Source organism: Mesoplodon mirus (assembly GCF_964341445.2).
Source record: "Mesoplodon mirus genome assembly, chromosome: 13".
In the NCBI taxonomy this organism is placed as follows: domain Eukaryota; kingdom Metazoa; phylum Chordata; class Mammalia; order Artiodactyla; family Ziphiidae; genus Mesoplodon; species Mesoplodon mirus.
The window spans coordinates 85258541-85280502 of record NC_138989.1 but is presented as its reverse complement, the minus strand read 5'-3'; the positions used below and the strand labels follow the sequence as shown (position 1 = coordinate 85280502).

At 51.9% G+C, this 21962-nt stretch overlaps 1 protein-coding gene across 1 annotated transcript; it reads left to right on the top strand.

Annotated features, from left to right (window-relative positions):
• Positions 1–1058: 1058 nt before the first annotated feature.
• DIPK1C (divergent protein kinase domain 1C) lies at positions 1059–18465 on the top strand (the record flags this gene model as incomplete). Its single annotated transcript, XM_082640613.1, has 4 exons — positions 1059–1244; positions 9997–10671; positions 13402–13566; positions 17819–18465. The coding sequence occupies 4 exons, from the start codon at positions 1059–1061 to the stop codon at positions 18017–18019; spliced, it is 1227 nt and encodes a 408-aa protein (XP_082496739.1). The 3' UTR covers positions 18020–18465.
• Positions 18466–21962: the final 3497 nt, after the last annotated feature.

Here is a 21962-nt window from a genome sequence, read left to right as displayed (position 1 = left end):
CTGAAACTTAGGTGCAGGGCGGTCAGGTAGGGCCTGACCTACAGGGATGGGCTGGCTGTACAACAGGCCTTGAATAAGCTTTTGTTGAGTGAATGCAGGAGCCTCGGGGGGCGGGGCAGCTTTCAGAGGCCTTGGCTGTGACAGTTCCCCCGCCCTGGCTCTCCGTTTAGGGGAGAAATGCTTTTAGGGAGCGGAGGGCAGCTGGGGTGGGGTCAGGGAGGGCTGGAAAGAACCAGGGGCAGCTCTGAAGGCCGGGGCTCCTGCCTACCTCATACGACGACTGCGACGGAACTTCGAAGCCTGCTCCCCAGAGGACGTTGCAAATACACAGAAACACAGGTTTAGATACATTCAGTGAACGATTTCTCCTCGCCAGGGGGAAGGGAAACGTTTAAAGCGTGCGGCGCTTTTTTACCCCTGGCAAGGACGCCCTGGAGTTTTTGGCAGCCTGGGAGACGGCGGTGGGATTCAGGAGCTGCCTGGGAAGGGCGGGCGGGGGCCGCCACGACATTCCCAGACTGTCCCGGACCCCCGACTCAGGATCTTACCCCGGAAAGCGCTCGGAGGAGACCCAGGTGGGGGGATGGGGGGCAGGGCTGCAGCCGAGGGCGCCCAGGGGTTAGAGGGACGGGGGTCTGTAAAAGAGAGTGCAGGGCGCCGAGCAGCCACCCGGAGAAGGGGCGAGAGCTTGTCTTCAGGGGAGCCAGAAGTCTAAACCAGGGCAAGCCTGAATCTACGCAGAGTCGGTACCAGGAAGGAGCTGGTCTTCTTGGGGAAAAGGTGCAAAAAAAAGTGCAAACGGTGGCGGGGTGCGGCAGGCGGAGCAGGGCGTCCCGCGCGCGGACACCCACTGAATCCCGGCTGCTCGGGCGGGCGCGGGTTGTTGCCGCGGGACACCCCCCCTCATCCCCGCCCCCCAGGACGGGCCGGGCGCCCGCGCTGCCTCTCCCCCGCGCCCCCTCCCCTCCGCCCGCGCTGCCTCTCCCCCGCGCCCCTCCCTCGCCGGACCGCCGAGCCCAGACGCGAGCGCGGGGCGCTGGGCGCGGGGCGGGCGGGCCATGGCGCGGGCGCGGGCGGCGGGCTCGCGGGGCCGGCCCGGGTGGTGCGGGCGGGGCGCGCTGCTGGTCTGCGTCGCGTGGACCGCGGGTTGGGTGCTGGCGGCCGCGCTGCTGCTCCGCGCGCACCCGGGCGTCCTCTCCGAGCGCTGCACCGACGAGAAGAGCCGGCGCATCCTGGCCGCGCTGGTAGGTGCCGCCGCCGCCGCACTGCCCCGCGCCGCGCGCCCCGGGGGCAGGGCTGGGACACCCTCCGCGGGCCCCGGGAGCCGGGGACTCGGGCACGGCCGTGGACCGAGGGGAGGGGGCCCGGACACGGTGCGTGGGATGCGGTCTCCAGCGTGGGACTCTGTCCGGGAGTCCTCCGTGCGCGGGCGGGGATGTCTCCCCCCGTTTCGCCCAAATTGGTCCTTTGTCCCAAGAGAGTCTTCCTGCCCGACTGCTCTCCCGCCGCCCCCAGCCCGCGCTCCTAAAGCAAGTGTTCGGGTCTGTTCCCAGTCTCCCGACTCGGAACAGCGGGGCTCGGGGCGCGGGCCGCTGACGGCTCGGGTCGGGGAGACCACGCCCCTGCCCCTGGACTCGCCGTTCGGTCGCTCAGCCGCTGTTCGGCGAGTCCAGTCTGGGCTGCACCTCGCCGAGTCCCATGCAGACGGCTCGTAGGGCCCCCGCCCCGCTGCGCCCCAGAGCCGCGGCTCTCCCCGGCGCGGTCTGCGGGACCCAAGACAGAGCGCGTTCAGGGGAGCGGAGCGCGAGGGAGGCGGTCGGACCCTGGGGTCCGAGCGGGGTCTCCGGACAGGGGAGGGCCTGGGGGCTCCATAGCTGAGCCCGGCAATTAGGGAGAGAAAGAAACGCCTGGGCTTGCAGGCTGCTGCTGTTGCGCGCTTTGGGCCCCAGAGGCGCATTAGCTGTTTCCGAACGCTGGCTGCTCTTTGGGCTCTCTGGTTCGGAAGATGAGGTACATTAGGAGACTTCGATAAAGGCAGGAATCCCTAAAAGGAAGGCCAAGGTGAGGGTAAAGGCAACTACTGTTACACTGATTGAGTGATTATTCACTTCCTAAAATACTGACCATCTAAGTATTTGGTGCGAAAAATGATCTATTTTCTAAGAGATCTTCAAGAAACGCATGGGAAGTTTTCAGTCCAATTGCTTACATCTGGGTGAGCCTTTTGAGATTGTAGGTTTTCAAAACGTGGTAGCATAAAGGGTTTGAAGTAAATGATTTTTTTTTAAGTGAGATTGGAAAAACTAAAGGAATGAGGTGAAATGGACAAGCTAGACCAAATCATTTTCCCTAATGGAGTCTGACAATCGATTCCTTCCATCCTATCTATCAATAATCTATCCATTTATCTGTTCATTGTTACAATGACGTTCTATCAAGTTTTCTTTAAGTTACAAGAGCTCATTGATTTTCCTCAATAACTCCTCTAAAAATTTCTTTCACTGATAAAGATTTTTTTCCCTCTGTTTTGGGGAGATTGATTGACTAATTATAATTAAAAATGAATAGCTTGGCCAGGATGAATATCCATGTACCAAAAATAATATAATAGTCTTTTAGATTAAAATAAAAAAGAAACACTATTTTTTCATTTCTTTACCTTTGGTTAAGTGAGAGAAGGCCTAATGGAAATTAAATAGCCTAGTATAACTTAAGTCATTGCTCATCATAACTTTCCCAGCATTCCAGCTCATAAATTAAAACCAATTCTGTTTGGAGGCTGAACCAACATATCTCCTGTGGCAGCCAATCTTTCCTGTTGCCAAAAGAACAATCTGAAATACCATGTCTGTCTGTCTGCCTGAAGTTCACCTGACCGGTTCTCAATGACCTGATTTGGGGGGGAGCATCATTTGGAGGCCCCCTTTGAGGCCGCCATTTCTCACGCTCTGCTCAGGACCTGACTTTCCCTCTCTACCCTCTCCATTCTGGATTTGCTGGCGGGAACCCCACACAGCACCGTGGCTCCCTTTCACCCAGGACACTGTGAACTAGACTGAGGTTTGAATAGGACCCCAGTCTCCACATCCCAGACTCTGCCGGGCCCTGGCGGCCAGGCAGAGGCTGGCATTGTGGCACTGTGGCCTCCCAGGACTGAATCGAGCCTCTGTCTCTCAGCTCCGCCAGTCCTTTCAATTCATTCTGCCTGGCTTTTATCCTTAATAATAAAACTGGCTGTTATTTTTCTGACTGGCCTCCAGACTCTCATTAGCTTTCACTCTGAATCCCAGAGCACCGAAGGAATAGCTGCAGCTGAGCCAGAGGGAACCCCTTTCCCTTGGATGGAGCCAAGGGAGTTGTGAACCTCTGAGCACGTTCCCGGGCCCTCATGCCAGGCAGGTGAACACTGCTGGCCCGTGGAGAATCTGAGGATGAAGCTGAGGAGCCGGTTAGGAGCGGGGAGTCATGGGTGCTGTTGCCCACCCCGAGCCTCACCCCACCTCTGGAGGGGCCCAGCACACTCCAGTCTCAAGAGAGAGTGTTGGAAGAGCCAACTGGATTGGTTCCAGAGTCGAGCCCAGGTCTTCCAGCTTCAGAATTTTCTGGGCAGACGGCAGCCCTCCTTTTTCCTGTGGCTTTTCAGCTCATCCCGTAATCAAGACATCTCTGTGAGGTTTCCAGAGCCCCACTTTCTCAGGGAACCGTGTCAGCAGGCTGTGCCAGGCTGACTAGCGTTGGGTCTGACCGTTCACAGGCCCAGCTTCCGTTTCTGCAGGCAAAGCGCCTCCCAGGGCGGCGGGGACGTATGCTGCGGGTGCCCGCTGAGGCTCCCTCGGGGCAGGCTCTGTGCTAAGTAGTTTTACGTGTATTAATTCATTTAATCTCAGCCTCTGCGGGGTAGGTACTTTTACTCCTCCCATTTCACAGATGGCGAAACCGAGCCCCAGAGAGGTGAAGTAACTTGTCCCGATTCACACAGTTACTGTGTCGTGGAGCCAGGATGTGACTCTGATAGTAGAGACCCCGTGACAGAACTGGCTCCTCCAATACTGAAAACCATAAGTAACAATTGGGCATACTTAACCCTTCCATAGCACATCACTTTCAAAGCATCGCAAAAAGATTCCCACAGACTCTCTGTTATTCAGAAGGTTTAAGTCCCTTCCGGCTAGTTAGGTCTTGATGGGACTTAATTTGGTTGCCTACATCTGGGATTTCTTTTTAACAGGGCAGGCTTATCTTTCTTTGCTCTGATAGAAACCCAAGGTCCCAGTGGGACTACAGCATCCAGGGCACATACCCAGAAAGATTTTATAGCAGGGAATGACTGCTTTCCTGAGTGCTTTGGCCACGTTTGTAATGTCTACCTTCTAAGCTGTCCAGGGGTCGAGAAGGGTTGCAGAGTGGCCTGGCTAATTGCTCTGAGATTCTGCAATGCACAGCGTAACTGCTCCGTGAAGGAATTCCATCGTGAGATATGAGGGCTGCTAACAGCATAGGAACTTAATTCTCCTTAAAAACAAAAACAAACACACAAAAGAAAACCCAGCCCTTGGGCATGACCTCTGAGACCCTGTCACCGGTTTCCCAGACTAGAAAGGACAGGTTTTGTTTTTGCCTGAGAACCGAGAGACAAGCCAGAGAGGGAGGCTCTAAGTGACCACCACTGAGCACGCTTTCTACAAGAACCGGGGCTGCTGGGAGTGTGTGTTTGCACACAACCTGTAAGAAATATGAATTCGCTGTGAGTTTCATTAATTTTTTTAAAATGCCAGTTAACTACAATGAGACTTTATTAACTTGGTTTTTTTCCCAGCTTATCTTAAAATCTGATACCTGTGGATTTGGTATGCACACACATTTGGGTACAGAAATGTACCTGATCAAGATGGCAGTTAGGGCCTCCTCATATCCAGAGGAAAGTGATTTTTTTAAAATGGAGTTAAAAGTACATTACTTCTATTGAGTTTTAAAAAATTAGCTACTTCAATAGGACATGCTGCTAATAAGATAATTTCACTCTTGTCTCTAACATGATGACACTGTTTAACTAGCTTGTAATCTGTAAATTTACTGGTTTTTAAAAGCCGAGCTAAGTCTATCTCTGAGTTTAGCAAGCACAGGCATGCAAAAAGATCCTGCAGAGCTCACTGGAACTCTGGTAACCAGAAGAGCCACAGTGGAGGAATTTTACATTCTGTATCAGAAGAGTAGGGACTGAAGTGCCAAAAAGGCTTCATCACAAAAGGTGACGACAAAGAACAGCTCTGCACTAACTACCCTTGCGTACACTTTACTTTGGTGTAAGCGATCTCCCATGACAAACGAGGTAGCCGGGGCACGGAAAGTTAGGTCAGAAACCTAGGACAACACCTCCAGTAGCTGGTGGCCCGGCAGGGCTCTGGGCGCCCAGCCCCACTGCCCACCCTTCCTGATCTGCAGCTTCCCTACAAGCTGCCAGCCATCTGGAGGCATGCCTATACCTCAACATGCTGACCTTCAGAGAAACAGCCAAAGGTAATGTTCCCCTCCCAAATCAGCAGACTATATGCCAAATTTCCTTGCAACCCCTGTTTGGAACTGCCTTCTAAATCCGCAGGGGCAAATCTCGTATGGGTTCGATTTGAATTCGATTTCATCAACACGGTACAGTTTCGTAGAAAACACCAGGCTGTGGGGAGCCAGCGGGGGCAGGGGATGGTACGGTGGCTCACGGGGGTTATTTAATGGAACCTGGGGCGGAGGAGACAAGAATTCCCACTGGCAGGTGGGGTGGCCTCCCAGGGAAGGTGGGTCCGACCCTTGCAGGGGGGAGCATTCTGTCAGGTGGAGACACAGGAAGTGGTGTTTCTGACAGGACGCCCAGTCCCTGATGCCCTGGCACTTGCTCTAACCCTGCCCTCTGCTCCCCTGAACTGTCTGGTTCTCTGAACACTCGAGCGACTTCGCATCTGTGGGCTCCTCGGCAGGTCATTCCCTGCCCTCTCCCTCCTGGTCCACTAGGCAGACTCACAATTCATCTTTCAAAACTGAGCTCGGGTGCATCTCTCCAGGAAGAGCCCTCCCCGGCCCCCTGCCTTCTAATGACCAGGGCTGGAGGGAACTAGAATTCAGAGGCCACCAGGTCCTCTGAACCCATGACCTTGGTTGACCTTTACAGGTCTCCCACGACACAGTGTCATCATCCCATGTTACAGACTTGGAAACAAGCCACAGGCCAGCAAGAGGCTGAGCCCAGAGGCAAACCCAGTGGGCCCCAAAGCCACGCCTGGCCGTGTGCCTTTCTTGCTTACACTCCACTGTCATTTGAGGAGTCTGAAAGGCAGCCACCTCGCTCTGTGATGCCTGAGCCTGAGCCGGGCACCTGTAGCTGGATCGTGGCTCAGCTCACACACAGCACTGTTAGCTGGAAGGTGGCTGGGTGTGCCCGAGGCAGCTTTCCCACGGTCACTCCCCGCCCCGGGGGTGTGGAGTGGGCTTCTGGGCCCACAGGTGTCTCTCATGGCCAGTGACAATTTTGGCCGCAGTTCCAGATGAGGAGAGTGAAGGCCCCGGACAGTCACAGCTGACACCCTCGGCACTCCCCGCTCTCGGGTCGTGGCCCAGCCAGGGCCCACGCCCCTATCTCGCCTTCCCCATGCCTCTCCCCTCTGCCCAGCACAGCAGGATTCTGAAGCTCGCAGTTCAGAACCCACCTCCTCCTACCAAACTCGATTGTATCACCTGCTTTTCTTTCTTTTCCAGTTCTGTTCTGTCCTTCATACAAAAACACCTTTGATTAAACTACAAATTTGACGACACTCTAAAAAGGATTATGGAATCGAATTAAACCATTTTGGATATACTCAAAGGGTCTAGGGGCTTTATAAGTCAATCAAGAAATAAATGTTGGGCTTCCCTGGTGGCGCAGTGGTTTAGAATCCGCCTGCCAGTGCAGGGGACACGGGTTCGAGCCCTGGTCCGGGAAGAGCCCGCGTGCCACGGAGCAACTAAGCCCGTGCGCCACAACTACTGAGCCTGCGCTCTAGAGCCCGCGAGCCACAGCTACTGAAGCCCGCGTGCCTAGAGCCCGTGCTCCGCAACAAGAGAAGCCACCGCAATGAGAAGCCCGCGCACTGCCACGAAGAGTAGCCCCCGCTCGCTGCAACTAGAGAAAGCCCGCGCGCAGCAACGAAGACCCAACGCAGCCAAAAATAAATAAATTTATTAAAAAAAAGAAAAAAAGAAAGAAAGAAATGTTGCCTTTTCTTGTCAGGCTTATTACAGAGATGTGAAACTCTGTAAATACCAGATAAAATAGGACAAAGCTGCAGCAAGTAAAATGAACACCCACGTTACCTCCATCATTCACATCTTTTTTTACTCTTGGGAGTCTCAATCATTTAAACCTTTCATTCCCACCTTACCTCTAAGATTATCCTGAAAAGTCTCAGAGGAACCAGAATCAGCTGATGCTTTCTTCCGAGGCACCGTGATATGGAAGCAATTCCAAGCAAAGAGAGTCACTCAGAGGGTCCTGATCCCTTTGATGCTCCTGTCATGACCCCACGCCTTGGAAAGAGGTACCAGGATGAAAAGTAAAAGGATGGCATTTGACCAAAATGGTGTTAAGTTAAATTGCAAGATGTACACAGCATCAAGTGTATTTAAAACAGTTTCATGGGTGTTTATTAATACAGCTTCATTATGGCTGTCTGTTTTCCAAAGACAAAAAGCCAGCCCCAGGCAAACAGGGTGCACTCCCAGACTCCAGGATCGGGACCATCGCGTGCATCTTTGGGTTTGGCAAGCGTGACATCCCCACCACCCAATACGGTGCGGTGCCGAGATCTAACGCAGCAAAAGAGAAGCAGCTTGTGGGAGCCCCTCAGCAGGAAGCTGGGGGGTCAGGCCTGATGGCTTGTCTTGGTCCTGTTGGACTGTTGTCCAGTTACTGCCTGAAATGGTCCCTGAAATCCAGATACTTGTTTTAAGAACAGGGAGTATATCTTTTTTTTTTTTTTTTTCCTGCGGTACGCGGGCCTCTCACTTGTGTGGCCTCTCCCGTTGCGGAGCACAGGCTCCGGATGCGCAGGCTCAGCGGCCATGGCTCACGGGCCCAGCCGCTCCGCGGCATGTGGGATCTTCCCGGACCGGGGCACGAACCCATGTCCCCTGCATCGGCAGGCGGACTCTCAACCACTGCGCCACCAGGGAAGCCCAGTATGTCTTTTTAATAAGCGTTTTGGTCATGTCATATGCTTTGAACAAGTCACTGAGAGTATTTATAAAGATCCACAGTCCCTTACCCAATGCTCTGTGGCCAGGCCTGTTTTGGAATTCACACTGTTTTGGGTGTTAGATAATATGCAGCATATATATACCTTCTATTCTGCATATGAGGCAGCGCCAGTAATCAAACAAATCCAGCTGATTAATAACTGCAGCAAAGTATATGCAAAGTCACAGGTCAAATACATTCAGACCATAAATAGGCTCTCATCTTTTCAGTCGGATTTGAGACTCCTTAAGGCGAATGAGTCATGGAAAAACTTGTCGTTTTCAGAGCTTTTTGGATTTGGGGATTATTTACATATCTAAGCATTGGAGGTATATTTTCCGACTTGAAGGAGCTGTATATAATCTACTTGGGGTTCATAAAGCTGAGCAGCACAGAACCACCAGAGAGAGTCTGGCCAGCATATAATTACATACCTGACCTGCCTTTGCCCACGTGGGAGGAAGATGCATCTGGGGGGAAACAGGTGGAGTCAGGAAATAGGCTCAACCCCTAATAAACGTGGGCCCAGAGGTTTAGGTTTCCTGAAAGAGATAAAAAAGAAAGAGAACAGAATAATCATCCTCCCTTTCCATCGGTTTCACACTGGCCTCTCCTGCTCCCCCTCTAGCAGGTCTTAAGGGCAGGGCCTGGCTGGACCGTATTCTTAGGACGGATGCTTGTAGTGTCGTGGTGGGGTCACCAGGTCCCCCATGTGGCAGGGGGGCCTAAGAGCCTGACGTTTAGGAGAAGTTCCCCATTTCAGGGTCCCTGAGTGCCTTCCTCACCACCCCCAGGAACCGAACACCCCCTGCTTCTGGAATTTACCCTGCAGGACTCCTCTTCTGCAGGCGCCTGGTGCCTGCCCTGCCAGCCACGAGGCCTCTCCTGCCTCCTGTTTCCTGCAGTGGGCTCTCCAGACCCCGCAGTCCCCCAGAGCCTGCTGGCCTTACAGCCACACCACCTCCCGGCGACCACAATGGGCGCAGGGAGAGGTTCTAGAGGAAGGGCCATTCCTGGGGTCGCCGGGGAGCCACCTCCTGAGGTCTGGCTGACCTGTACTTGACCGGGGGTTGAAAGCTCTCTGGGTGACCCTGACGTGAGGCCAAGAGTTGGGAACCACGGGCCTGGCCCAGCCCTTTCACTGACACTCAAGGAAACTGAATGCAGATGCCAAAGGCCTTTGCCAGCATCACCCACCTCAGCTGGAAGTGGGGGAGGGCAGAGACCTGCTTCCTAAGACCTGGGCCTGGGCCTGATGGAGAAAATAGCAAACTTGAGGCGCTCTTTCAAGTCTTTTTTTTTTTTTTTGACTTAAATGTATTTATTTATTTTGGCTGCGTTGGGTCTTCATTGCTGCACAGGGGCTTTCTCTAGTTGCGGCAAGCGGGCTCAGTAGTTGTGGCACACGGGCTTCAGTAGTTGTGGCTCGTGGGCTCTAGAGCGCAGGCTCGGTAGCTTTGGCGCACGTGATTAGTTGCTCCGCGGCATGTGGGATCTTCCCGGACCAGGGCTCGAACCCGTGTCCCCTGCGTTGGCAGGCGGACGCTTAACCAATGCGCCAGCAGGGGAGCCCTCAACCCTTTGACTTCGTAATTCCTCTCCGACCCGAGGAGCCTCGTGGTTCACTCTGGTGAAGGTTGTCTGCACAGCTGTTAGGAGCGTGCTGGGCGCGGGGACCAAGCTTGTGTCTGTTCGCTGCCCCTCCGCGGTGTGACCGACTGTCCCCTTCCTTCCAGTGCCAGGACTACCGGGGCGGTGCACTCGGGGGAGACCTGTGCGAGGACCTGTGCGTGGCGGGGCAGCTACGGTACCGGCGCTGCCTGTACTACGAGCGGGGCAAGAAGGTGCTGCAGGCTGACTGGCGCGGCCGGCCCGTGGTCCTCAAGTCCAAGGAGGAAGCCTTCTCCAGCTTCCCGCCGCTCGGCCTCCTGGACGGCCGGCCCCAGGCCGGCGGCCAGGGCTTCCCAGAGGCAGAGCTCCTCCTGCTGGCGGCCGGGGAGGTCAAGAGCGCGCTGGGCCTGGAGCTGGCGGAGGGCGGCCTGGGGCGGCTGGGCCTGGGGCGGCGGGGGCCCCGGCTGCGGGGTCAGCTGGCCAGCCTGTGGGCGCTGCTGCAGCAGGAGGAGTTCGTCCTGCTCAGCCTGCTGCGGGGCCGCAGCCCGCACGCGCCGCCCGTGCTGGGCTCCTGCGGCCACTTCTACGCCGTGGAGCACCTGGCCGCGGGCAGCCCCCGCCTCCGGGCCCTCTTCCCCCTGGACGGTGCGGCCCGCGGAGGCCGGGCCCAGGCGCGCGCGCTCAGCGGCGTGGCGCTCAGCTTCCTGGACATGGTCCGCCACTTCGAGCACGACTTCTCGCACCGCCTGCACCTCTGCGACGTCAAGCCCGAGAACTTTGCCATCAGGAGCGACTTCACGGTGAGTGGCTGCGGCATGTGTTTCGCCCGTGGAGGGCAGACTTGGGTCCGGGTGGTGCTAAACGAGGGGGTTCCTGAAATCGGGGGAGACCCTGCAGCGTTATGCAACCTTCTGGCCAGGACAAGTCCGACCTGCCAAACCTTCCGAGTGGGAATGAGAGAATTTAAAGAACAGAGGTGCCTGCCCGGTGCCGAACTGGGAGGACACCCGCTCGCAGTGGGAGGTGCGGTCTGTCGTCCTTAAGGGCTGCTGTGTTTTCTCCAAAGCGACTTCGCGCCTTCTTAGGGCTATTTGGAAAGCAAGCAAATTGTGCAGAAAACAGTCTTCAGGAGCCTCGGAGGATGAGGAGAGAGGACGGCCTTTGGGGGCTTTTGCACAAAGGCTCAGTAGGGGGACACTGTTTTCAAGCTGTCCATGCTCTAGGATGATGGGCCACTTTTTCTAATACTTTCTTCTGAAGACGTTCTAGTTTCCCTTCTGTGGGTAAGACTTCTAGAGGGACAACTGGCGTTTTGGTGCCTTACACAAGGGAGAATCCTGCCCGGGTGGTCACGTCAGCCTATGCAGGCTCTGCAGAAGGCAGGTGAATTTTATGTCCCACTCCAGGCAGTGCAGGCCTACAAAGAACGTACCGAGGTGGAGAAGCAGCCGCAGGAGGCCTGGGGCTCCGGGGTGGGATGCCGCCTCTGTGTTTTAAAAGCAAGCCCTCCAGGTGATTCTGATGCACACTCAGTGTGAGAACTAGCGAACTGACGGACCAGCAGGAGGGTTCCCCCTTTGGTCCCTGTTGCAGTGGGGAAGAAGCGCTGTCCTTCAGGTAACGTGTAAGAATTGATGACTCGCAGTCATTCACTTTCTCGGGTCCCCCCTTGCAGGTCTTGAGAATCTGTCCAGCGGTTGCAAAAGAACTAGGAAAACATCTTTACTTCTTGCTCCCAAACTGTTGCCAGAAAGTGCTCTTTTCAAACAGATGACGTTTCCTGCTCTAGAGGCACACTTTTCAGTGGAGAACGAAATAATCCTCATCAATCTGTTCTAGTCTGATGCTAGGACGATGTCTGAAGATGATGCAAGTTAGGTATTTTGTGCAGGAAAAATTTTATGATTCTCCCGATGTTATCTAAGAAACCTCAGGCAGGTTTTTCTGTTCATTTTGTTACTGTTCTTATTTTAGGTGCACAGAGTTACGCTTCCAGTAGCTGTAATCCATTCTACAGCATACACTAAAATTAAAAAATAAATCTGGCTCTTCCTGGGAGATGTTCTAGAAGGGAACAGTTAGAGCTGGAAGACAGAACAGGGAGTTGAAATTCCACCAGGGGCCCAGGGGAAGCTGGGGAGACGGCCAGGAGCTATCAAAAGAAGAGAAGTGTCTTGTAGCCCCCCAAATAAATTATGAAAGACAACAGACTCATTAGCACAGCCTCATATATTTTTAGTGTATTAACCAGTATAAATAATGAAATGAGCTATTTCTTTTGTCTGAATAATAAGATAGGAAAAATTGATTAAAATGATAATTTGTTTGCAGAGCCTGAATTAGTAATTAGACAAGGCTGTTAAATAGGGAAAAGTTCCCTGTTCTTTATTTTCATTATTCTCCACATATTTTGAAATAAAGTATTTTCCCTCCTCTGTTTTACTGAATAATCCCCAAGAAGCTGTACTGCATTCTGGCATCAATCTTGAAGGAAAAAACAGAAACAACAACCTGGGAATGTGCCTCCTGACTTTGCAGAGAATTGAGATGTAAATGAACACTTTTTTGAGACGCTACCAAAGGGAGAAAGGTGATATTTTGAGGTTGACCTGTGAAGGCTTGTGAAATGCCACAGACTCCATTAACCCCATCGAGTCTTCTAATAGCTCTTTAATACCTTGAAGCTATAAACTGCTTGATTTGGGCAGAGTCCAGGTTTCCTCAGGTTTGAGCTCATTTTTTTTTTTTTTAATTCAGGTGGTGGAGGAACATCTGCATAATTTAGACATTATTCTTTTTCTGGTTTTGAAGCCTATTTGGGTTGAAGCCAGGAAGATAAATCTGAAATTCCAGGGGCTCATCACATTTTCACGCTGATAGTGGGACTTAGTTTCTGATGCTGCTGGATCAGGGTACACACGTATCGACCCCAATTTGAGAACTTTGGCTTTGCCACTCCCTGCACTCCCCCAGCTCCCCGCAGTTGGAAACTGTCACCTCAGGTAACAGACAGCATAAATAGACGACCTACGTACTGCCCACCCCTCTCTCACCATCACACCCTCCACCTGTCCCTTGAATGTAGTTTTCTTTTGTTGCTTATATTCATAGGGATAGATTATCTGTATTTCACAGCTTTTGTATTCCTGAGGCTTGAATGTCAGAAACCAAAGTGATAAAGCAACAGAAGGGGAAATCAATTCATTTTAAAGATATTTCAGAGATTCAACTTTTAAATCTGAGAAAACTTTTAAAGATGAAAAGTGATACTGGTTCCACATTCTAGGCTTTCACTGGTGACCACGAAGGTCCTTTTTGCAGTTAAAGCCTTGCCATACCATCTGTGGCAGTGGCTTGTATGTCCCCAGCACAACCTGGCTCCTCTTCCCTGCTGGCAGATTTCTGTGACCCCTGAAGTCTGTGACACTGGCACCTGCAAAGGGGAACAGGGGTGGGGTGAAACTGCAGGGCTCCCTCTGTGCTGCGACCTTGGGGGTCCTCTTGAGAGGCATGTGCTGTTTCAATTACAGGTGGTGGCTATTGATGTGGACATGGCCTTTTTTGAACCTAAAATGAAGGAAATTCTTGAGCAGAACTGCACGGGAGATGAAGACTGCAATTTCTTTGACTGTTTTTCAAAGTGTGATTTGCGAGCGCACAGGTGTGGAGCTCAGAGAACCAACAGCAACCTGCAGGTGAGCAATGCTGCTGTCCTCTCTGGGGGGGGGACCCTGTTCTCTCTGGGTGCCTCTGCCTGCCACACTGTGACATCCCGGTGATGTAGCTGAAGGTCATCACCCTTGCCATGTCACCTGGGCTTAGTGTGTCCAGTAAGGGCAGGGATGGTGGGAGACGGGGATCATTTGTTCTTAGTCGTCTAGCCCGGAAGTTGTCGGCCAAGTGACCCCATGGGGCTAATGGATGGTGCTCCCAGCACAGCCTTTACTGGGTCCCCCAGAGCCATGGGGACTTGGGTAGCCCTTCTCTCTGGGTCTAATTTCTGCATCTACACACACACACACACACACACACACACACACACACACACACACCCCGAATGAGCACCCAGAGACTGATTCACCACAGATAAATCTAGAAAAAGGGCAAAGCAGTCCTGAAAATTGGCCAAACCAGAGAGGGTGGGCGACACCACAGATCCAACAGGCAAGAGGTTAGGCCAGCAGGTGGTTAATAGAGGGAGGAAGTGCATGGGTCCCACATCCAGGAGACCAGTGATAAGTAGGAACCCATCCTGGCTTCCAGCTCTCAGATCCAGTCTAGACTGGGGGAGACCCAGATGTGGGGCTGGAGACCCCTGCACTGGGAAGACATATCCCCTCTGCCGGCAGAAGCTGTCTGCTCCCGGCCCTCACTCCAGGCCCTCAGGTGGGTGTGGATGATCTGGGCTCACACGTGTTGATCACAACCAGGAAGAGGTCATAGCAGGGAAGCTGGGCACACCTCCACCACCGCTGATCTGTGCTCTAGCCTCAGCCTTCCTACTGTTTCATTCTCCTAGCCAGTCCACTCCGCAGTCTCACCTCCACCGCAGTCTGTGGAGTCTGTGTACAGTCCTCCAGCCCATAAGGCCAATATAACCCCGGTGCACACCTGGTGATGGGGCCAGAGCCTGGGGCTGAGTCACGCCAGCACAGAGGACTGACCCGGGGAGACCTGGACAGTCGTGTAGTTAACCTGGCGGCCCTGGACCAGGCCGAACAAGGCCCTGGCTTGGCAGCCTCTACAACTTAACGTGGACTCGCACCCTCGCTGGGTCTGCAGCGCAATCATTCTTCTCCAGATGTGGGAACAAGATGCTTTCACTAGAGCATCAACCACCCTGTGACCTCAAACCACAAAGTGGAAACACTAACACCTGCCCTCTGCAGCATAATTGGAGACTAGGGTTGTATCCTTAATATATAAACGGCTCTTACAGAGCCATTAAGCAGTGAGAGGTACACACACACAAAACTGGCAAGCAAAGAACATATGACAGATACACGGGAGCTGAAATGCAGACGGCCAGAGAACCTGGAAAATATTTAATCTTACTATTCAAAGACATGCAAATTAAAACCCAGCGATAATAATTTTTTACTTTTAACTATTGGGAATAGTTGTTAAAATGCTATTAATTAACAGGTGAGGCTTCAGAGAAATATAGGTAAGAGTCTATATTGTTAACGTGATTGTAAAATTCTACATCCCTCTGGAGGGTGCATGACTCTTGGAAATACTCTCTTTAGCTGAGCAATTTCATTTGTGCACCTTTTCTGATTATTGCCTTTGAATAAAGACCTAGAAACGAAATTTCGCTTCCTTTAAGGATATGAGAAAATATGAAGCATTCATTAAGCGAAAAAATGCAGGTTACAAATCAGTATTTACCCATGATCTCATTTTCGTTAAGCAGTACGTGATTGGGAAAAAAGGTATGAAAACATCAAAAGCAATTACTTACAGATGATAGGATTACAGATAATTTTTATTTTCTTCCTTTTGCCCTATATTTTATAAATTTTCTACGGTGGTATGTATTACTTTTCTAACTTACACTTTTACTCAAAAAAAAAAAAAAAAAAATCCCTGCCCTGCATCAGCTGATTGATAGATCAAAGGAATAGAATTTTTAAAAATTGCAGAAGTAGACCTAATGACATATGGGTATTTAGTACGTTATAAAGGCAGCCTCTCAGGCCGGTGGGAGGGAAGCTGGGTTATACAGTGAGTGGTACTGGTAAAGTGTCTATTCAGGAACAACAAATGATCACATTAACTCCTGGTTCACTCCTTATATCAAACTAAACTTCAGATGGTGCAAATACTTACACCTAAAAAATGGAATCCTGAATGTTCCAGAAAAAAACTGGGAGAATTTAAAGTACTACCCTAGAGTTCGGAAGGCCTTTCTGAGTACAGAACAAAGCTCAGAGGCTATTAAGAGGCACAACTGACACATTTAACCATTAAAAAAAAAAATCCACATGGCAAAAACAAAACAAAGTTACAAAAAATATGAGCAAATTTAAAGGTTACATGAGAAAATTGGCAACATATTTGCAACTGCTCTTACAGACGAGGAGCATAGAGGACACAGACAGCCCTTATCTGTCTGAGACTCAGAGCTGCTGAGACTCATGGCATCCCCCAGCATCGTCCTTGGCTCACGGTAACCCCGCATCCCAGGGGCAGCGTCTAGTGATTGGTCAGTGGGGAGGGGGGGAAATGCAAAGCCCAGGCCCCTGGCCTCGATAAGGAAAACTCTGTAGGCCATTCCAGTACCAGAAGTTTTCCTTCTCCCTTAGTTCCATGTTAAGATGGTTTCTGAGAACGCCCCTCAATAAATCCCTGCATGCAAACCTCCACCTTACAGTCTGCTCCCCAGGAAACCAATCTAAGCAGGGGGTTAATGTCCTTAATATATAAAGAACATTTACATATCAATATGAAAAAAGTTAACAATCTGATGGAAATGTGGGCAAAGAACATCACCTTGACCACCCACTGGAAAGGAAGCACAGATACTTTCAACCTGACTGATAAGAAGAGCCATACAAATTAAACCATTTTCATTCAGCAGTTAACAAAAAAGAAAGACGACAGGTGTTGTTGAGGGCATTCTTGTCATACGCTGCTGTGAGAGTGTAACTCGGTACAACTTTTATGGGGTCAATCTGGCAATATCTATCAAAACAAAAAATATGCATACCCCTTGGCCCAGAAATTTCATTTCCAGAAATTTAGTCATATGCAAAATGAAAAAGATATCTGCAAGATATGTATTGCAGCATTTTTCATAATAGCAAAAGTTAGTGAACAACCTAAATTTCCATCAATAGGGAACTAGCTAAATAATTTATGATATGCATTTGAGGTACAGCCATTAAAACAAATGGAATATCCTTATAAGGACTGATTTGGAAGGCTCTCCCTGATATTTCATTAAATGGGAATGGAAGCTATAGAACAGTGTGTGTAATATACTCCCATCCATGTAAAGTAAAAGAAAAAGGAAATGCATGTATATTTATAGACTCTCCAGAAGGACATTCAAGGGAGTGGTTGCCTCTCAGAGCCTGGAGCCGAGTGTCTGGTTGTCAGGAGTGGGGTGGAGACTTAAGATTACAGCCTATCTTTTGGGACATTTTCCATGTTTGCCCCTGAAAGTGTATTATCAACTCAAAAGAGAAATAAGATAATTTGTTTTTAAACAGAATCCTCAGTCTTGCAGAGGTTGGGAAACACAAGTCAAAATTATAGAAACAGTAGCTCTATAAAATTGAGGCATTTGTTAACTGAGTCTAATTTGAAGTGTGACATAGAAAAATGGAGAATATTAATTATGCAGTGCTCCATCCAACAGGGAGGGAACCATGAAGCTTGTAAAACAGACAGCGTGTTTAAATGGAGAATTTAAAGAGATCTTCAGTCTCATTGAATTTCATACCCAAGGAGAATTAAAGGCTGTGAGATAGTGGCTTAATTTTTACTTCTAAAATAAAACATCTCAAAGGCTCCTCAAAAAGAGTCTGCAGCCTTTCCCTTCCAATATACCTTTTTTTCAGTGAGCCTCAAATTACTATCACGTTTGCATACCCCTTGTCACCAGCGTGTCCTGGGGCCCTCAGGACAACCCTGCCAGGTGGCGATGACTGTCACCGTGACCAACCTATGGATAAGAAAGTGCGCCCTCAGGGGTGCGGTGATGGTGGGGCTGGCAGCCTCGGGCCTGCCCAGGGCCCACTCCTTATGCAGCAGCTCCCGCCTGTGATTTTTCTACTGCAGTGTCCTCAGTCCTTTCTGAGTGTCACCCGGAGCTTCCCCCTCGGCATTTCCACCGCACCCGCGGTGGCCTTCTCCCCGCTGGGCGGGTTAGGGTCCAGGAAGGGCCCTTCCAGGAGGTCCCCGGACCTGAGCTGACCGCCCCCTCCCGCCCTCCCCCAGGTCGTCTGCGACAAGATCCTCCGCCACTGGTTCTCCTCGCCCCGCGGCAGCCCCGCCGTCTCGGCCCCGCTGCGGCGGCAGCTGCGGGCGACGGTGCTCGAGTGCGCGGCCCCGGGGGCCCAGAGCGCAGCGCCCCGCGTGCTCGCGAAGCTGCGGCGCCTGCTCCAGGCCGCGCTGCAGGAGCTGCGGGAGGACGAGTAGCCGCGGCCGCCGCGCGGTGAGAGGAGCGCGTGCGCAGCGCGGACAAGGGCCTCGGGGACGCTTACCGTGTGCGGAGGGGGCCGCCCGGCGCTGTTCGTCCCTCAGCCGCCTCCTCTCTCTGCTCTGCTTTGAGGACCCCCTCCGGGCCTCGCCCGTCACCCCTTCGAAGTGACACGAGGGAGGGGGTCCCGGCGCCGGGTTCTCTGAAGGAGGCTCCGCTGTGCTGAAGCAAGAGCCCCGCCGGGGCCCTGCAGACGTCACCATGTCACAGAGCGCACCTGCGTGCGCACACGCGCGCATGCGCGAGGGTGAGTGCGCGCGAGGGTGAGTGCGCACGTGGCCGTGAAAGTTGCGCGGGTGTGTGGACGTGTGTGAGCGGGTGAGGGTGTGGGGCCTGTGCGCCTCCGGGCGGGGAAGGTGCCTTCTCTGGCGTATCCACTGGCACCGCGGGCCTCGCTAGCAGAGAAGCGTCACCTTGCTTTTGGAATTGAAAACAATAAAAAACCCAAGTCTCATCTCTGGGAACTGTAGTTTGTACTGGCGAGGGTGTGAAAGCAGAGTTTACAGTGTTTTTCATTTCGAGGAATGCATGGATTTTACGAATTGTAACATCACCTTTAGGGAGCACTTCATCTCTTATCACAGTACATCCTCCCTGGGAGCAGGCATTGCAGGCTTGGTGAATTCAAGGCAGAGCCAGGCCCAGCTGGCCTGTGCTCAGTGCCTGTCTGTGATCCGGCGCCTCAATGCCACTCCAGTGAAGACCAGGCCGCAGGCCCCATGTCAGCTGTTGGCAGAATTGGTTCCAGGGGGTTCCCGACGCTGCCGCTCTGCTGCAAGAGAGCAAACGGGAGGAAACTGCATGCTGGTCACTCCCCGGGTTGGGCACGTGGAGCCGGCCAGAGGTCTGTCCACCTTGGGGCGGGGGGGGGACACAGTCCTAGTCCACATCTGGGGAGGGTGAGAGCTCAGCAAACCACCACAGGCCACCCTCAAGGTAAACCCAGAAAGACGCCAAGAGAGGATTAGGGATTCTGTTGATGGTTTACAAACATGAGAAGACAAAGTAATCCGAAGTTTTAAAATATCACAAATTGACAAATTCCAAGTATTTGTCTTTTCCTTGCCCAAACCCCTTCTGATGCAGACAAAGAGCAATTGCCTATGTATGCTGGTTCGGCTGCATCTCCACTCACCCTGAGGAAGGACGTGTCTAAGGCCCCCCAGTTCTAACTCTGTAACTCCTCACACTCTGGTTGGAAGGACCCCTCCCCTCCCCCATCACCACTGGCATTTTCCACATGACTGAATTTCATCAACGGCCTCCTCTAATCAAATATATGAACGACCCACTCTGCCTAGCAGGCAGCAAAAATCCACGTCTGTCACTTTTGTGGCAGAAGTAAGTTAAAACTAAAGTTTGAGCACAGGCCCTGGATTAGTAGATTCTAAAAGGAAAGAGAATTGGCTGCGGTGTGCCCAGCGGAGGTTGTTGCACCTGAGCTGTGCTGTTCGAGGTTGTGTCTGCAGTGGTGAGGGTCTTAATGAGCCTCGGGGCCCTCGGGGCAGGTTCTCTTTCTGAGCCAAAGGTTCCCACGAAGACAGTGAGAAATAGACGGCGAGGGAGGGAGGCGCAGGGGCTTTGCGGTCTGTGCCCTCCAAACAGTCAGCTTTTGCATTGTGAGGGCACATGGGTCTCCTGTGGTTGCCCTGGGGTTACAGCCCTTCCTTGGCCTTTGAGCTAACCGCCCAGGCAGCGGAGGGAAAAGGTTCCTTTTCACTTCAACCAGAATGGAAACAAATGTTTCTGTTTGTCATGGAGGCTGTGCAATATGTAATTACCCAACACAATAGTGTTTTTATTGCTGAAAACTGCAGTTTATTCCTTCCCCTGCGTCTGACCACCCATCTCACACACAAACACACAGAGACACACACCACGCCCCTTTCCCATCCTGCCTGGAGAATTCCCTCTATGGCAGCATCTCTTAGACTGTGGTGAAGTTCAGTTTTTTTTTTTCAATATTCAAACCCTTGCAAAATAATACTTTCATCCACTTTAAACCATGTAAATCAATCCCTTCTGGCCCATGCTGCTGAAGGGGGCTCCCCAAAGAGCAAGGACAGAGCAGAAAGGGGTGGAGGCCGGTGGGGTCTGCTGGATGTGGCCCTGTGTGGGGCTGGCTAGAGCAGAGCTGGGAAAAGGCATTCATTCCTTGATAGGCACAGAAAGCATCTCTACTTACTGCTATTTTTTAAACTCCCCAAAGTCAGTTTTTCTCTCATCTTTTCAGTTTATAACTGAAAGAACTCTTTCTCTTGTGTCAAGAGTAAGGCCTGGCTCATAGAAGTCACGCGGAAAGTGTAGCTGGTTACAAGTATGATTCGATCACTGTTACAACTTCTACAAAAGCCACTCGTACTGTAACTACTAAGGAGAACTGGCCCCAGACAATCCTGGAGGGAAGAATTCTACTTTGGACCCAGTCTGGCGCAAAGCAGGGTCTCAGTCACAAAATTCTGCTGACAGAGACATTGGAACCTCTGCCACTATGGCAGCTCCATCTGAACGAGATGGGTTGACAGAAAACTGGGGAGTAGTGATTCTCTGGGAGTCGTCCCAGAATCGTGTGGAGGCTTCTTCAAAGTGAAAATTCCTGGGTCTGGAATCAGGATCTCTGGGGCTGAGGCTGCCCCCAACCCCCATGATTTCCAATGCACCCCAAAAGCTTGAGGATAGCTTCTAAGTCTATCGTTGCGGAGGCCGTTACCAGTTGGCTCCCAGGGGCCTTGGCTGGAGTGTGACTCCTACAGCAGGTCTTTCCTCAAGCAAGCTCCTCTGAGCTGCAGGGCACTGAGTCAGTTTTTCTACAAAGGATCATCTTTACATAAAATAATGGCCTGCTGACCAATCACTTTTGCATAATAGACATGGAGGTACGACTTTTGTCCTTCCAACTTCTATTCCTTAACGTCAACTGTCACCAGCCCGTTTACCAAACTCCCGACTGGTGGTCCAGAAGCACTGCTGCCCTGGCCCTCAGCTGCCTGTCCTGGCCGAGGAAGCGCCACTTTGTCCCCATTTCGCTGGGAAGCGCCCCCTCTGACTGCTCCTTGCTCCCTCCCTCTCACAGTCCTAAGAGAATGCCCCTTGCTCAGGGCAAGGACAGAAAATATGCAGTCGCCCACTCACTGTGTGATTGCTAATTGGGAAAGGTCCCCCCCAACTCCACTGAGATCGTTCTAACTCGTTTACTCTCTCTCACTCCACCTTTGTTGCCAAAACTTGATGTGCCCTGAAAGAAATCTCTGGCCTGGGACAAGCAGAGTCTAGGACACTTACCGGCTGTCACATTTAAAAACACATCTCAGGAAACTGCATGGCTGTTTTCAATGGCTATGGAAGGGGTTTCCCGGGATGCTTTTGCTCCCCTTCTTAGCAGGACCACGTCTCCTCCCTCACATTTCTGGACTGTGGGTGTTTTGATTTGGTTTTCCAGTGGTGATGAGGAGAAACTCGGGGCCATTCATCCCTTCTCACCTGTTCCTTTCCTGCGCAGGGTACCCGTGGGTGTTCTAGAAATATCTGCCTATCTGGAGAGGACCTGGCTGGCCTGGTCCTCGCCTTCCTTCAAAGCACATCTTGCAGGCACCAGGCGGTTTCAGAGAGCTGGAAAGAGCGGGCTAGGCTCCGCCCATTAGCAGAGCTTCGTGTTACGTCATCACACTGCTTCCCGGAACGGAAGGCAGCAAATCATCCCCACACCTCCTTTCTTCAGACTCTTCGGCCCTTCAAAACTTCATTCTTTGCTACTATTTTCCTTCTCTCTAATCACTTTTCCTTTTATCCTCTCCAGCCTCCTGACAGGCCTTTGAAGGCAGGGAGATGAAACTGGAGACGTCTAACAAGGAGGCATGTCATTCTGAGAAAGCTACAAAAGTC